At 47.4% G+C, this 17,174-nt stretch overlaps 1 protein-coding gene across 7 annotated transcripts in view; it reads right to left on the bottom strand.

Annotated features, from left to right (window-relative positions):
* Positions 1-17,174, bottom strand: part of SMARCA2 (SWI/SNF related, matrix associated, actin dependent regulator of chromatin, subfamily a, member 2) — a 175,110-nt gene that overhangs the window by 67,100 nt on the left and 90,836 nt on the right. For all 7 annotated transcript variants that reach the window (XM_059142457.1, XM_059142463.1, XM_059142461.1 and 4 more), the window contains exons 26-27: positions 13,707-13,784; positions 8,598-8,816 (exon numbers count right to left, since the gene is read on the bottom strand). In XM_059142457.1, coding sequence (XP_058998440.1) covers positions 8,598-8,816; positions 13,707-13,784 — 297 coding nt within the window. The remainder of the gene's footprint in view (positions 1-8,597; positions 8,817-13,706; positions 13,785-17,174) is intronic.

Raw genomic sequence — 17,174 nt, 5'->3', positions numbered from 1 at the left:
AAAGAAGATTTTCGTTCTGCAGCCTTACTGATTAAAGAAAACAAAAGTAAAAAAAAAAAAAAAAAATACGGGACAGGAACTAAATCTTGATTTCAAAAAAAGCAGACATATTTCTGAAACCATCAATTTCTCCGCAGGAGTTGGCTCCACATAAAGATAAGGTGAACTTACTCGGGCTTGTAAATATCTGTAAGCCCGATCCAATTTCCCATGGTTCCTTTCCATGACTGAGTTACGTTTCTGAGCTGAATCCCTATTTCAAAGGATAGAACTTGAAACCAGAAATTCCAAGCATCACAGTTTCAAAACCTGAGCAAAACAAGTCTCTCCTGCTTCTCAACCTTTAGTATTTAGTTTAGTTGGCCCTCGGAGGACTATCTCTTCTACCGAACTTACCCTACTGAATTCTGACAAAAGGGAGCACATTAAGGTCCAAGGGCTGTGAAAACAATCTAGCCGGGATTTGGATTTGAGCATAAAATAAAAACTGTAGAAAAGTTACCAAAATTCGTTTATTAGTGTCAAGCATTTCCCCACGCAACTCAAACGCTTGCCACTAGTCATTTCAGTACTTCCTTCCTAAAGTACAAAGAACAGGAATTTGGCAAAATCCAAATCTATTTTCTAGGTCCTTAGCTCTCCCTTGTGTATAAAAACGGAAATGCAGCTTGCTAGAAATTTTGCCCCGGTATATCAGATGACCCAATTTTAAAAGCTGGAAAATGCCATTTGATTAAAAAACAAACAAAACAACAAAAAAATAAAAACAAAAAAACCCGTGTTTATGTCTTACAGGAAAAGCAAAGAAAGATTATTTAAAGCGACAAAACAAAAGCAACAAAATGTTAAAAGCATTCTGCACATTATACTTTTGATAAAGAATCCCCAAAAAACAAAAACAAACACACATAAAGTCTTGTCAGCCTAAGATATTTTAGGAGAAAAGGGACATTTCACAGAATCACAGGTGCTCTCAACTGGGATTACAGTGAGGAGTTTCCAGCCCCCGTCTCTGATTTCAGGTTGGATTGTACTGAATCCAGACCAAACACAGGAGACACTATACAGTTTCAGAGATTTCTAGAAATTTCTCTCGAGAGGAAAAATCCTCTTCCGATGGGTGGCAAGATAGTTCACTCTTTCTCCTTGTGTATGTCAACAGAATTTCAAATACTGTGTTTGAAATTCCAACTTCTTTAAACTTTCTTGGTACTTTTTCCAGTTTTTGGATTTCTCTGCCTCTCCCCGATAGTTTTTGACACGGGCCGCTGGTGATGGAAAGCCAGCCAGGGGATCTTACCCTGTTTTCGGCACCCTGGTGTTAGGTAGCTTTTTAAGACACCTCCCAGGTAAATTTCCTTGAGAAGTGTTGCATTTTACTCACTGATTACCCCCACTACTGTATGGTTTAAGACTCTCTTACTGTTTCCCCCACTTCAAGCTGTGGGAAGGAGAATCCCCCCAAATCCTCTGAGTGGTCAGAAGACAGGACCAGGAGAGGTCCCTACTCGGGCACAGAAATCATGGGGCGCTTGGGCTATGACTTGGCTGGACAAAGAGGGCATTCTCTGGGCTGCCCTTCCTCTCTGGGCTGCCCTTCCTCGCTGGGCTGCCATCTCGAAATCCCAAATCGTCACAAACCAGCTGCATCTATCCCTAGATTGGAATATGGGAGGAAGCGAGTCTTATCCCACTCTTGCTTGTAACTTGGGTTGGGGCCCAACTGCAACAACAGGGCACTGCAGACACAGAGATAACTTCCTTCAACACTGGCAGCTTCTACAGGATACCTAAAAAAGCATCCTCCTCCTCATCCAGGAGGACCACACAGAGAGGCACCAGCGAGTAAGAAGGACCTGCCAAATTACTGTTTCGAGACGGGCACATCCATTGCGATACAAAAGCGTACTCTTCAAAGTTCGTTCCTTCTGTCCGGCTGGTAATTAAATATTACACAGAGCACATAATTTGGTTTGCATTCCAATTATCTTCCAGTGCTGTAGGGTACAAATCACTCACTTGGCAATTAAAAACATTCTGGGGTGTCACTAAATGTTTTAAGGGAGGGAAGGATTCTGAAGTTGGCAGAAGGACCAAAGGAACAGGAAGAAGAGAAAAAGCAAAGACTCCAGGATGCACCCTCGGCTCAGATTTTAGCTTTGTAATCCACGTCCCCCCGCCGATTTTATGGAGCCCCTGCCCCCGATAATGACGACAATACTGGAGACATCACAAACAGCGCGCATGGCTGGAGCTAAACCGAAAAACCTGTCCCCCTGGGCTCATCAGACGTCTGCCAATTCAGGCTGATGGCACGCCTGCTCTCACACGGAGACACAGAGATATTTTTCCAAGAAATTATCAACATGAGCCAACTATTGTGTATGCGCACGCCAGCACACACACACACACACACACAGCCCGCGGTGCAGCCCGGTAATCGCCTTGGGTCCACCATGGGAAAAGCTCTGAAATGCTGATGGAGACTCTATTTTTAAAACCGCGTTCATATTCTCTTTTACGCTTTCTAAAGGCGCCATCCTCCGTTCAGGGGAGCCACCCACTGCCTTCAGAAGGATTAGGATAAAGTTGGTATGCAAGAGGAAAAAAAAAAAGAAAAAAACGAATGATACCAGCACCTTCCAAAAACGGATTTGTGAGCAGCCCACCATCAGACAGCAGGCTAAATCAGGATTTGTGGAGGGAGAGGCGTCTCCTCAGTTGCAAAGCCTCTTTGGGATCGACAGCAGTGCCTGGGGGACAGGGATCCTGAGAACCCCTGGAAGCCACTGGGTTGGCCCCTCTGGCCGGGCCAGGTTGTGTAGGGGAAGTTGCTCAGCATATGTCACAGGAAGGCAGGGCAGGGGGCCTTCTGTGTTGGGAGTGAGGAGGGAGGGAGGTAAGAGGTCAGGCTCCAGGGTATTGCCACCTGTTGTATCATCAAGAATTTGTCCTTTGTCCTGGGGTGCTGGCATGGAGCTCCTAAAGCCCTTGGAATTTCCGGAGTGGCGGTGGTGTCTCTGTTATGCTAATGAGGTGACCAGAGAGGGCCCCCCAGAGGGCTTCAGGATGGGGGCTGTCACCAGGAGGACCAACTGCTTGATGACATGGTTGGGCTGTGGAGCCAGGCGGACCTGGGATGGCGGGGGCGGGGGGGGGGGGGGCGTCTAATTACCCAGCTGATGATTTTATTTTATTTCATTTTATTTTATTTATTTTTCCCCAGCAAATGATTTTCATCATTTGTGCCTACATAGGAAGAGCCCTGGGTAAAAACCCTGGCCACTGAAGGTCAGTGGAGCTTCCTGCTCGGGGAGACTCACTGATGTACCAGGAGGGGATCTTTGTCTGCTTCTGATACCTCACCCTACCTATGCCTGTCTTCACTGGCTGGTGCGGACTTGGGTCTGTCAGAAAACTGTGGCCACAAGTAGTGCTTTTCTGAGTTCCATTCGTCATCACAGCAAATTACTGAACCTGAAGGGCTCCTGAGAACCCCTGCACTTAACAGCCAGTGAGTCGGGTAGTGGAGGTAGCCTGGGGGGTCCCCAGAGTGCAGCGGGTGGGGGGAATAAGCATGGCCTTGTTGGGGCCCGAGCCCGTTAACTTGTGGCGTCTGTGCCAACTCTGGGTAGTGAGCCAGGTTGGGTTGAAATGGAAGCCTTGCCCGTGAGGGTCCAAAAGTGGTGTGTTTAAAGGGTTGGGTGCAGGGAGCAAAAGGAATGAGACCCTAAAGGTACCCAGAGATAGGTATTCTGTGAAGCTAATAACATGCAAACCTCAGGACTCTTACCTCACATGCTCCTTCTAAGGCTCTGGGATGGTCCCTTACGATATGTTCATATGGGCAGATACAATGTGCAAAAGCTAAACATTTTCATCTTGCTTGTGTTCAAAAGCTTTCTCACTGGGGCGCCTGGGTGGCTCAGTGGGTTAAGCGTCTGCCTTTGGCTCAGATCATGATCCTGGAGTCCTGGGATCGAGTTCCATGAGGCCTGCATCGGGCTCCCAGCTCAATGAGGAGTTTCCCTCTCCTTCTGCCCCACCCCTCCCCATGTTCTCTCTCTCTCTCTAATAAATATATATATAAAATCTTAAAAAAAAAAAAAAAACCAACCCAAAACAACAACAACAAACCTTCCTCACCCACCCAGCCATCAGATTCTAGAAACTTCAGTCTTGACAACCCCCTGGTGGTGACTGCCCTCGCTGAGAAACAGGGCTGGACTCTCTTGCACGGTCTAGCGCGGTGTGCAGAAAGCAGCCAAGACTTTGCGGAGTCTCAAGCAGGGCACAAAAGAGCTGGGAGCACGAGGACAGCACCAGGGGTTTGGGGGTCTTCATGAGACTTCCGACGGCCAGAAAGCTGCCAACCGGAGATGGAGCCCGGCCCCCAGACCTGAAGAGCTCAAATCATGGACATCTCCCAGGGAATGAGATGGGACCAGACGCCCGTCGAGACCTCCAGGGATGGGACAGACGGGTAGGCCTGTGCGGAGCCCAGCAGAGACCCACAGGACAGCGGGAGAACCAGGGCTCCCGGTCCCCCAGGCCACAAGGAAACACCAGCTTCCACCGTTATCCAGATGCCACCTGGGAAGGAAGCCGGGACAGTGGCCCCCAGGAGAGGAGGGAAAGAGCCCCTGGGACTCATGAACATTGACCTGATTCCCCCCAAAAGATTACCCAATTAACTTGAAATTGGCTAAGTTTCCCTCCATGGAAAACAGGGATTTCAGAATAACTTTAAAAAAACCTTTTTTTTTTTTTTTTTTTAAATTGAGCTGTTTGAAATTGTGATCCTTCTCATTTAAAACAACATTACGAATACAGAAAAATTTCAAAGTCTTCCAACTAAACAGATTGTCTAAAGGTCACTGTGGGAATTTTTAGCATAATAGGATCATAAAATAAAACCTGTTTGTGATAAAACCATAATACAATATTCAAAGAAAGTGGCCACATCACTTAAATTTAACCTAAGCGTTCATGAGGCAGAGACGGGCAGCTAGTCACCAGAGTCGTCTTCTCCTGGGCTGGCGGCCAGACCCCACTTCCCGGTCTCCTTTATGGCTGGTGTGGGGCCTCATGGCCGAGCCACAGCCCGTGGAACATGAGCGGAGGGGGTACGGAGCCGTGGCAGGCCCGGCCCATCCGAGCTCCACGCCCGCCACTCTGTGCTGTCCTCCCCACTTCCCGCTTGCTGGGGTGCAGACGAAGAAGCCCGTGGAAGCTCCCTCAGCCCGGGCTCTTGAATGGCCGCATGGAGAGCCCCGGCCACCACCAACCAGAAACACCCACCTTGGGCTTTGATGTGAGGAAGAAATTTCTACTGGTTTTTTTCCGATAGGCCCATGAGTAGGACACGTGTAGGTCCGGCCGTTGCCACCGTGAGCGTTAGTCTAGGCCGCACTCTTCCACCTCAATCTGCTGCTAATTCAATGTGGCAATCAGTGGGCGCATACTTTTTGCACACAAAATTCCTAAGTTCCAACCAGATCCACCTCGCCCACTACGAGGAGAGCGGGCGTGGGGGCAACTACCAAGAACGCCAGGAAGCTGGGTTGTGGTTGTGAGCTGGGCCCCAAGAACGAGCACGGACACGTGAGGGCTCAGAGAACGTTCCAGGACGGTTTGTGAGGGCACCACCGGTGAGGTGGAGGTGGAGCTGGGCCTTGAAGGATGAGAAAGGCTCAGCAGAAGGAAAAGGGTGGGGAAGGGCCTCCCACACCGAACATGGGCAAAAAAGGCAGAGCGTTTCCTTGAGGGACGGCCCGTCTCCTGGCACCGGGGCTGCGGAGACCGTGGTGTGAGCCCGGGGCGGGGAGCTGCTCCGTTCGGCTGCCATCCAGCTCTGCGAGTCCCCGCATCTCCGAGGCCTCTGCCAAGCAGGCTTTGTACAACATTGCCAGGAGAAAGAAGAATTATTTTAGCCCCGTCTCAGCATTTCTTCCACAACAGTCTCTACCATATTCCCTTTCAAGGCTGGGTCGGCCGGGTCCATTCAGCGCGCTCAGTCATCCGCCAGGAGAGAACATCTCTTCGCGTCTGGGCTTGTGAAAACCCCTTGAATATAATGTTATTATAAAAAAAAGCTTGCTAGGCTGATATCGAACAGGACTGCAGCTGGTGAATGAGAAAACAAATGACAGTAAAGCATCTATTTTGAATGCTCAGGCCATGGGCCGAGCTTCCTGGACTGTGGGTCGCAGCTGACAGCGAGTTACCGGTTCCTTCCAAATACTGACAGACGGTTTGCAAAAGAACAGATCACAAAAAAGATGGATTACAACAGAGCTGTGCTGAGCACACTTCTGTCTTTCCTGGGTGACTTCGTATCTCACAAGACAGCTCAGCATGAGTATGACATAATATAATATAATATATAAAATATAACTTATATGAATTATAATGTATATTATATATTATACCATATTATAAACATGAATTTCACGGTGTCATTTTGAAAAACAAACCAGTTTTCTGTTTTTAGATGTGTATGTTAGAAGTCAAAGAAGGTCTACCGGACCACCAGAAAAGGGAAATGCTATCCTAACATTATGGTAAACGAGTCAATGTCCACTTTCCTCTTAAAAGTTACAATTTCATTTTGCCAACATTCCTTGGGTCCCTACCATGTGCCGGGCACTGTGCTGTTCACGAGTCATAGACACCGAAGGAAACAGAGAGCGAACGAGGCATTCTACACTTGAAAACTTTCTAAGATCCACGTTATTTTTCTTTTTTCTTTTTCTTTTCTTTTCCTTTTTTTTTTTTTTTTAAGATTTTATTTATTTATTTGACAGACAGAGACACCGTAAGAGAGGGGGAACACAAGCGTCGGGCATGAAGGAGGGAGAAGCAGGATTCCTGCTAAGCAGGGAGCCTGATGCAGGGCTTGATCCCAGGACCCTGGGATCATGACCTGAGCCGAAGGCAGACGCTTCACCGACTGACCCACCCAGGCAGCCCTAAGATCCATGTTCTATTCCTTAAGAGTGTTGCCCAAAGAGTATTTTAAAATGGGTGAGTTCAGCTACATTCTTGCCTAAAAGATAAGGTAATGTTGTTTGTAACATCTGTAGATTCTGTGTGTAAAGACCGACTTCCGTGTTGGCCTGGAGGGCTGCCTCGTCTGTCATAATGGGACTCCAGGTACTCAGTTTATCGCTTGAATAAAAGAGAAAGGAGGAGAATTTTCCTGAGCTCGGAAATGATTATTAAACAAACACCAAACTCTTCCCATTACAGAACGAATCTTAACGATACCGCGACAACCTCACAATAGGGAAACAAAAGGATCCCACAAAACACATTCTGGGGCCACGGGGATGTGTGGACAGGACAGTCAGACAGTCACACGTAGGAAGGCGCATTTCACATGCCATTGTTCAGCCGTAAATATGAGCGATGCTTTCTTCGTCTCTTTCTTTTTTTCAGGCTTTTCAAAATTCAGGTCACGTCTCTCTCATCATACAGCAAGCGCAGTACATCACATCTCAAGTGGTGCCCAGACCCGTCGGCCTTGGATAACCAATCTCGAAACACATCCCCTGCCTTTCTACCCGCCTACCTACCTGTGTCCTGGGTCCTGAAGCCACGTGTCGCAAAGCTCAGAACGGCATTCCCCTTCCATAAAATGAACTCCTCACAACAGCTTCTGTTTTGTTTGGTTTTCAACCCGATGGAGCTATCTCCAGGGCGCCTTTACCGGTCCTGCCTGGGACGAGGGCCCCAGACTGCTGTCAACACAGGTCCCAAGTCTGCTCCCAGCGAGGAAAAGTGGGGCAAAACCTTCAAGTGCGAGAGTCCCACCGGCCACGGCATGCACACACGTCACTCCTAGGGCCACCGAGAGATGCCTCCGCTCCCCAGGCCACACTCTGAGATTTCATTCCCCCAGTCAAAATGAGAACTCAACATTTTCCAAAGGGGGGGGTGTACCCCCAAACTGCAGAGTAACGTTCCCAAACTTCAGTGACTCCCGTCTGTGCTTGCCACGGGCAGACCGGATGAGCCAAAACTGAGCACGCGAATGCGTCAGCGCTCGCAAATTCTTGTTCCTAGCCAGCTGTGCGTCCCCGTGTCGTCACTGAACCTCTCTGGGCCATAACTGCTTTGTCCCTAAAACCAAGACCCTACGAAGACCCCTTCCAGCTCTAATTTCTTGGGTCAAGGAAGGAACCACGCAGCTAGAAACCACACTGTCTCCAAACTCTCTCCGCAGGCCTTGGAAAAGTAAAACCCCGAGTCAAGACCAGGAAATTGAGGGGGAACAATTAAAAAGATCTCTCGGAGCCCCTTCCGCGTTCTGATCCTAAATCCGACCCTGAGGCCTGACCAGGCGAAGGGTCATGAAGCGTGAGCGGGCCTCACTGTGGCCAGTGGCCAGTTCTGCTCTCCCGCGACATTCCTCATTATTCTCCAAGGCCCTGCCTTGAAACGCAACGAGGCCACCGCCACCGTCAAACGACCTTCCCCGTGTTCAAGAGCCGCTTCTGCTTTCCCTGGACACGCGTCCCCGGGCTCCCGACGGCTCGAGCCCCCAGGAGCGCCCGCCCGGCCCGGCCAGGCCAGCGAAAAGCAGCCACACCTACCCTCAGCCACTGCTTCTCGGTGAGGGCGTCGCTGTAGTCCACGTCCCGGCGCTGGCGAGACCCCCTCCCGAATATCTTCTCCTCCTCCTCCTCACACGTGAGCCGCTCGACTTCCGCGTCGTCCTTGATAATCCAGGAGGGCAGCTCGTCCTCCTCCATGAGGCGCGGCTTCCGCTTCGGGTTCCGAGCGTCCTCCCTCCGCCGGTCCATGTCCATACGCTGGAGGCAGGAACGACAGCGTCACCGGCGGGAACGGGGACTCGGCACACGGCCGACCTCACGGCACACGAAACGTCCCCGGGCTCCCCTCCTGTGCTTTCGGGGTCCCTTCTCTGCTTTTCCCATAAAGTCTCTAGATCCTGGCCGACATGTTCTAGCTCATTCCTCGAGCGCCCTGGCCCCACGGAGATTCTGCAAGGTAACAATCTCCCTCCCTCTGGACCCCATCTTCGAAGTTCATGCCTCTAGAAGACACTCTTTAAAAATTTCTCTACTACGTCTGCGTGTGCACAAAGCTCCCGCTTTAAGGCGTAGGGAGGAAAGTCCGGCTGGGGATGTATTTAAAATAACTCACTGCTACCCTGGCATCCAAGTGCTCTGAAAGCCCAGGAAAGAAAAACTCCAGGAAGAAAACTCCCCTCTTCTCAACAGGGCTCATGCTTTTAATTAAACAACTGAGGGGCGACCCTTGGCCTGGGACATGTGGGCACGTTAAAGGCTTGATTAGTCATTCAGCCACGAAGGGATTGAATTTTTGGTGCACTGTGGGCTCCGCGAGAGGGATGTCCTTCAGCCCGAGCTTTTAAAAAGTTGAGCTCTTACGAAAATACCACAGCACCAGAGAAGAAGGTCGAGCTCATCTCAGCTGCTCAGGTCATCAGGGAAGTGTCTCTCTTTCGTATAGTTTCCTAGGCTCCCAAATGCCTGTGTCCCCACCTCTTGCTTGCTTTTAAAAAATCCAGTGCACTTGTAAGAGAGTTAAGTGCCACATACTTGGCTTTAACCTATAATTAAACAATCTGCTAGCTTCAAAAAGCAAATAAAACCTCCACTGGACGGCTGCATACGTTAGTTATATAAGTATATAGATAGCTAGATAGTTAGATAGATAGAGAGGCTGCTAGCTAGATGTACTATTGCTACAATCGAATAGACCATTAACCGTTAAATGATTTACCTTTCCCCTTTCCTCCTTCGGTTCTACCGTATTGAAACAGGGATTCAACATAACTTTTTCGTAAGAGTTAAAACCGGCAACCGAAGGTCAATGACATTTCTATTCAAATCCAAACTTGACCTCTAGGATCCACATAAAAAATGCAAGTTCAAAGTCCCTTAAACGGCGCTTCGACTTTTTTTTTTGGAAATCATTATATTCCCAAGATGGGGCCGGCCTGCAGCATGGGGGAGCCTCATTGGTTGATAAATGTGGCCGTCCCGTTCTGTCATGTGCTATAGTTAGCTGGACAGGCTGTTCTTAATCCTGACTCCTAATGCTCCGGTATCAGATCTGGGATCCACCAAACTTGCACTGGTAGCACAGCGCACGCCTTACTGGCGACGCAGCCTGGAGAGGGACCTCTCCACGTGCCCTCCTGATGCTACTTTAGACTGCTAATAAGAAAAAAAAAAAAAAACCCAAACACACATTTTTTGGTTAAATGCATTCTACTGAGATGACACTTTGGTTTTTGGTTTGACCATCACCATTACCTAAACCAAGAGCTGTTAAAAATGACTTACACCATGCCTTTGTCCACAATTGGGAACATAATCTTTTCTGACATAGAAATAAAAACAAATTGGTATAAAAAATAAAAACTGAATTGATATATAAAATAGGATATAAAAAGTAAATTGCACTTCCTTTTTTTTTTTTTTTTTTTCCTTTTAGAAAGGGCTTGATGCACTATTTTTCAATAAGCTTCAAGTTCTGATGGCTGCATCTCTCCCCAGGGATTTCTACTTGCAGAAGACCAGAACGAGATCTGAAGGTGACATGCAAGGATGTCTAATTTACGACTCAGGTACGACATGAATATATTTGTCTTAAGACCTGATTAAATAAATGTTGTGTTAACAAGTACAGTTATTTTTAAAAAGTACTTCTTGCCTTTGTAGGGAACATAACAGTTTATAAAGTTTCATGTTTGTATGTTACCAAAATGTCTCCTATTTGTACCTTGGTGTGTCAAAGATCTTTTCAGGTAAAATTCATAGGGAACCGGCATGAAAGATCTCTGTTTCTGAAGTCCCATTTTTAGAAGGAAATGAGAAAACTATTCAAAAGAAAGGTTTTATTTTAAAGAGACTGTCTGCTTGATGAGTGTTATTTAACTACCAAGTCTATGATAAACCAAATCATAAGCTTATATTAAATTTTACAGAGATCTTTTTTTTTTAATAATAAGGGATAAAAAGGTTAAATATATGAAATCCGAATCTAGCTCACATTCCATTCTTGTCTCACTGAACTTCATCAGAGCAGCTGGCAAGGATTCAGATTTGATTTCCTGCCCCCTGGTGGAGGTGCTAATGCACAGGAAACCGGTCCAAGGCGGCCACTGCTTAGACGAAAAGAAAACACACCACCAAACCCAACCCCAAATTTGTATAATCCAAAAATGAAAAGTCAACCATTGAGAAAAAGCAGAACATGCCCCCAAACTGAAATGCCGACCAAAAAGTGCTCCCTCGCCAGGTTCATCGTTCTAAGCCTGTTCTTTGCATGATAAAATACTCCCAAATTAAAAGACGGCTGGGCCTTGGCCAGACATTCAATTTCTTCCCCCCCACTCCACCCCGAGGCTTTTGATTTCTGCAAATACCCAGCCCAAAAGTCAGAGAAGAGAAGTCCTCTCTTCCCCTCACTCTGGGGCTACTGATGGAAATCTCCATCTCTGGGCCTGCTCTGATTTGTGTAATGACACACAATGAGGCCCGTTCCTGGACCTCAAGAGTATCCGAGGCTGTGGGCCGTGCTGAATTATTGCCAGTCAGTGACTAGCCAGGGAAGCTAAGGGCCTCTTGCCCCTGTGTTCCCCAGGAATTCACGTTTTAATAAGTTCCTCAAGGATAGAAAAAAATGTTTGCTTCCTCTGTGGATCGCTAACGTCCCTCAGTAGAGAACAGGCTATAAAGGGAGGGACCAACAGTTTAAGTTAATAAATTTCAGTTTTATGGGTGCCTGGGTGGCTCAGTGGGTTAAGCCTTTGCTTTCGGCTCAGGTCATGATCTCAGGGTCCTGGGATCGAGTCCCGCATCAGGCTCTCTGCTCAGCGGGGAGCCTGCTTCCCTTCCTCTCTCTCTCTGCCTGCCTCTCTGCCTACTTGTGATCTGTCTGTCAAATAAATAAATAAAATCTCAAAAAAAAAAAAAAAAGAAATTTAGGTTTTAGGAACACCCTACATGGACCCTGCTGTTATATGATCCTGTTGCATCATTTTGATATAAAATGGCCCAACCCCGGGAGGGCGGTGCATGGGGGTAGGGGGAAGAACACATTCCAGGGTGGGAATCAGTCCCAGGGCGACCTAAAACTTCCCTCAGAGAGAATTAAGTGTCTTTTTATCTTGAATCGTTATGTGTGGACACAATGACTGTTCCCTAGACAAAAATTACAAAATCCCCCCCCCCCCCAAAAAAGAAAAAAAAGTAAGCCTCCACACAGCTAGAACTCCCTTCTCGGACTGTCTGCACAAGAAAACAGAGAACGCAAATCCTGTGGGTCATATCTGGCCCAGGGTCCTGTTTTGTTTGGCACGCAGTATTAGATCATAATAAAAAACTGAATTTAGCCGCAAACATTTTGAAATCCAGCAATCACACAAAAAACCTAGATTTCCAGCTTCTCTTGGCAATCTGGAGTTCCCGGCTCCGTGGGGCTTGGGGCCCTGTCCCCCTCAGACAGAGCAGCTCCAGGTTACCACAGCCACCCCCTCCCCTACCCCTCCACTCGCCTCACTCCTGCAAACTGCGTGTCTGACACCTGAGGGCACTCAGACTGGGGGCCGGGGGGCTCCACGTTACAGCTCACATTCATCCTCTCATTCGGCCATCAAACTAAATGTCAGGAAGAGCCGCATGATTGACGGTAGTGGAGGGGCCTGGCACCTTGTCTATGTCCTGATCCACACGGACATCGTCTCAAGGCCCTACATTTTGCAAAGGCCGCCATTCATTCAGTCGGTATTTGTTAAGCAAGCGCTACGTGCCGCGAGCTGTTCTGAGCGCGGGGGAAGCAGAGATAGTTACCCACGTGCCCTGAGAATGGAATAAAACAGCCCTCCTCAGGCCTCCTTCGCTTGCCAAAGGGACTTGCTTCCGCACGTCCTGACCTTGCGGCAGGCCATGCACACAAATCGAATGCAGATTTCCACAAATTACCCATGACTACCTACGCAGCGTGGACCATCGAGGTTGAAACTGTGGATGTTAAACCCTCAAATGTCGAGGTTCTAGTCTACCTGTCCGGACCAGTGAAATCCAACTGACTCTTTCACTGAAAGGTGACACATCAAAGCTGCACCTTGAGATGCTTCTGGAAGGTTCCTGTTCCCTTCAGCAGGCTCCTGTCACTGTTAAGAAGAGGCATGACCCTGTTGTTGGGTCGCCATGGGGCATGTTTGTTGTGACCCAGTGGGGAGACAGCAAGGGAATGGCTACAGACCACCTACAGAAGCCGGGCAGGTTTCCCGGAAGACGCTGGCTTGGAATTAGAAATGAGCCAGGAAGGGGGCAAGCAGGTGAGCGGCGCGGGTGGGAATCTGTGGCAAAGCTGTGGACCACATGGCCTGTCCAGAGGGCACAGCTGCTACTAAGCCCTGGCCAACTGCTTCCACACAGAGACGTGGGCCTGGTATTGCCTATTCTCCTTTTTCAAGAGAAGCCAGAAATCAGGATTCTTTTTATGTTGGCAACAAATTGGAAATTTAAAAAAAAAACCCTGCGTGGGCCAAACAAAATATGTCTGCAGGCTAAACCCAGCCAGTTTGCAGCCTCTGAACTGAAGGGAAGTCACAGGCTTCACAAATGAAATGCCGCTGGGGCCCGTGGGCTCCGGACACCTTGGGTCAACAGAGAAAGGGGCATGAGTTCCTATTACATTACCATAAAGAGATCAAATTCTTCTTCTCGTCGAGCAATCATTTGGTTCAGGGTCTCATCGTCGGGCACTTCATCTTCTTCCTGGGGTCAAGAACACAAGGACTTAGCAGGCTTTAAGGAAGAGCTTGGACAAGTGGGGCAAGGGACCAAGGAGTCACGTGGGTCTGTCCTGCAGACCACAGCCAGAAAGCAAAGACAGTGTCACTGGGTGTGTTCTTTGCCATCATTATTTCACAAGGCATTCAAACCATCTTCCCTGAGAAAAATCGGTTTGCAAAGAAAACATGGGAAATGACGAAAAACCCGGGGCTTGGGGGGCATGGATCTTGATTCTGTTACTTTTAAAACAAAGATACTTAACGTCTCCCCACCTCAATGACCTCATCTGTAAAATGGGTATGGCATTTACTCTGAAGATAAGTTGCAACATTTAAGTACGGAAATGCACAGGGGAAAGCGCCTAACATAAATTCTTTTACTTCTATTAATCTCAATCTTCATGTAAGTGCTGATTTTCGAAGCCTTACAAAACCCACAAATAGCTGATAGTTTGTGACTAGGCACAGAGCAAGACCTTAAAATTACACAGGTCAAATGCAGAGCCTTTGAGATACATATCATCAGTGTCTTTCAGTGGGAATTCTTATGCTAATGGTTAAAGCTGCGGATGGGAAAATTCAGAATGTAGCTATCACAACCCCCCACAAACTATCTTTAATTAAAAAAAATTAAGCAGAGAAAGTACACAAGGGCTAACATTTCCTTTTTATATTGTGTTAGACCAAGGCACATGCTCTCTCTGCAAATTCCTCAGAAACCAAGTTCTCCAGCTTCCTAGAAATGTGATGACTTCCATACTTGAAGAAAAACATGATTTTAAAAGTTGGGCAGAAGCTGCAGAACTTACCTTCCAAAATTATTTTTATCATATGCTGGCTAAGCGTATTAAAAATTGAACGGAGAATTTCAGTGTATTATTAGCAGGGCGAGGAAGGAGGAAAACCCAGAACTTCAAAAATCCAATTTCCCAAATTATACATTCACAACGAGGGACCTTGTTCTAGAAACAGTGTGAGTGTACGAGTGGCTTAAATGAGATAACTCGGGCGCTTCCCAAGATAATGTCTGATGTGCTGTGTTAGAAATGAATGCATTTCCATAACGCAAAACTCTAATGATTCAAGCTAATAATTACTTCTAAAAAGCTTTCTATGCTAGTTCATCTCTAGACTGATTAAAGTCAATTTGTCTCAATATTTTATTTCATCTGACAAAGACTAGCTGGCAGGGGGCTGATCCTTCACCATACAAAGAATCTGGTTAACGGATCCTTTGGTGAAAATGGGCTCTGCTTTGCCCACTCTATACCCAGAATCACATACTGTCCACTTATTGTCTACACAATAGAGGACTCCGACTTCCCTGTGATTAGGATGAAAAGATTCTCTTACGGGGCGCCTGCCTTCAGTTCAGGTCATGGTCTCAGGGTCCTGGGATCAAGCCCCGCATCAGGCTCTCTGCTCAGCTGGGAGCCTGCTTCCCTTCCTCTCTCTCTGCCTGCCTCTCTGCTTACTTGTGATCTCTGTCTGTCAAATAAATAAATATAATCTTACAAAAAGGAAAAAAAAAAAGATTCTCTCGTAAACTGGCAAGAAGACTTCTTAAAGTGGCCTGATCTTCCTAGAGACTGGAATGCCTCGGAGGCGGGTGAAATGCTTTCCTGGACTCTTTGTACCTTAGTCCTTCCTGGCCTGTCAACCAGGCAGATAGTGGCCTTAATATCTGGTACCAGAGGCCTTGACTGTGGTCTGTCAGTGTCCCCAAACATCTTCACATCCCGAAGTCCACCCAGAAAATGGTACCATGTCTGACACACTCACAGCCTGGAAGGAGCTTGGAGCCCCAGCAAGACTGCTCGTAAAGATCCCACTCCAGCTCCCCACCCCAACGGCCCCCAGGGCTGGGAGATACTGACATGTCCCCGCAGCCTAGGAGGGAGAGAAAGTTCCAGGCTATCTTGCGCCCCATCTAACCCAGGCCAGCTTCTGTTTTCCCAAGGCCTCCACAAAACAAATGAAGCAAAAGCACAGTGGAGGCCTTGGGCTGAGTGTCAGCTCTGCCCACACCTGCTTTGGGAATGCATGTATCACAGGTCCCTCTTTCTTTTACATTCCCAGGTGTGTAAACCATAACAACAACAACACAATCACCCAAAACCTGATTCTAAATTAGTACCAAATACTTAATTCCAAGAAGTCGAACCTGTATCACATACATAGCTCATCCAATAGAGAAGACAAGTCAGGAAGAAGCACCCTAGAAAAATGCTCTTCAGTGTGTGGAAAACTTTATTTCAGGATTCATTTAAATATCAAAATCTACTTCGTATTTAAGACTCTGTTTCAGGGAAAAAAAAAGTACGGGAGGCTTTTAAAAGAATTTGCCTTATAATTTATAGGAGATTTCAAAAACCTATATCCTACAGAAGGCAAAGTCAAGCTGCATCTAATATATGCAATGAGAAGAGTTCTCCGCTGGTCGCTGTAAGGTCAACCCGCTCTTCAGTTTACAAATATGGGGACATCAAACCAAACGTGTCCTTCCCAAGACAACCCTGTGTTAAGGATGGGTGCTGGAACTTTTGCGCAGTTTTCTAGACTACATTGGAACTATGTCTTTCAATCTCTTTCAAATCCATTTGGGTTGAAAATTTAGTACGGAATTAATAAAACTGGCGGGGCGCCTGGGTGGCTCAGTCAGTGAAGCATCTGCTTTCGGCTCAGGTCATGATCCCAGGGTCCTGGGATCGAGCCCCAACTCAGCTCCTGGCTCAGCGAGGACTCGGCTTCTCCCTCTTCCTCTGACCTTCCTCCTGCTATGCTCTCTCTCTCTCTAATAAATAAATAAAATCTAAAAAAAAAAAAAAAAATTTGCCCAAACTGGCAATCTAAAAAAACAAACAACAAACAAAAAACAAGTGATGACCTGAAGACTCCCCCCTTAGAGAAACATAAGTAATGTGTTCTTTGAACAACTTTGCCAAGGAAAAAAAAAGAGGTTCTTTACTTTTCTTTTTCTTTCTCTCTTTCTTTTTTTTTTTTTTTTAAACTGGTCATTTTCTCAGCCATTCTTCGGCTTTTACAGAAAAATCCCAATTGGAGGTCAATGTCATGGTTTTCAAATAGGAGTAAACAGGTTAAGGTGGTTGTGAGGGCTCGTCCTACAAGCATACCGAGGTGGTTAATTGAAAGGCAAAAGACAACAGAGGGCCCCGGGGGGATGGCAGAGAGAAAGGGCAAGGAGGGGCCCTTCCTCCCCAGGGGTCTTGTCTCAAAGGCTGGTTTTGTCCCCACCAGCCTCCTGCCCTAGGGGCCGGCCTGTAGTTCTGCGTGCGCCCTACAGAGGGCAGTATTTATAACACCATCCAGCCCCACGCCTGGGTTGCATCTCTGGGGAGAAACCTGGGAAGAA

This window comes from Mustela lutreola, chromosome 12, assembly GCF_030435805.1.
Source record: "Mustela lutreola isolate mMusLut2 chromosome 12, mMusLut2.pri, whole genome shotgun sequence".
Taxonomy (NCBI): Eukaryota; Metazoa; Chordata; class Mammalia; order Carnivora; family Mustelidae; genus Mustela; species Mustela lutreola.
Note: the sequence above shows the minus strand (reverse complement) of the source record. Positions and strands in the feature narration are given on the sequence as shown.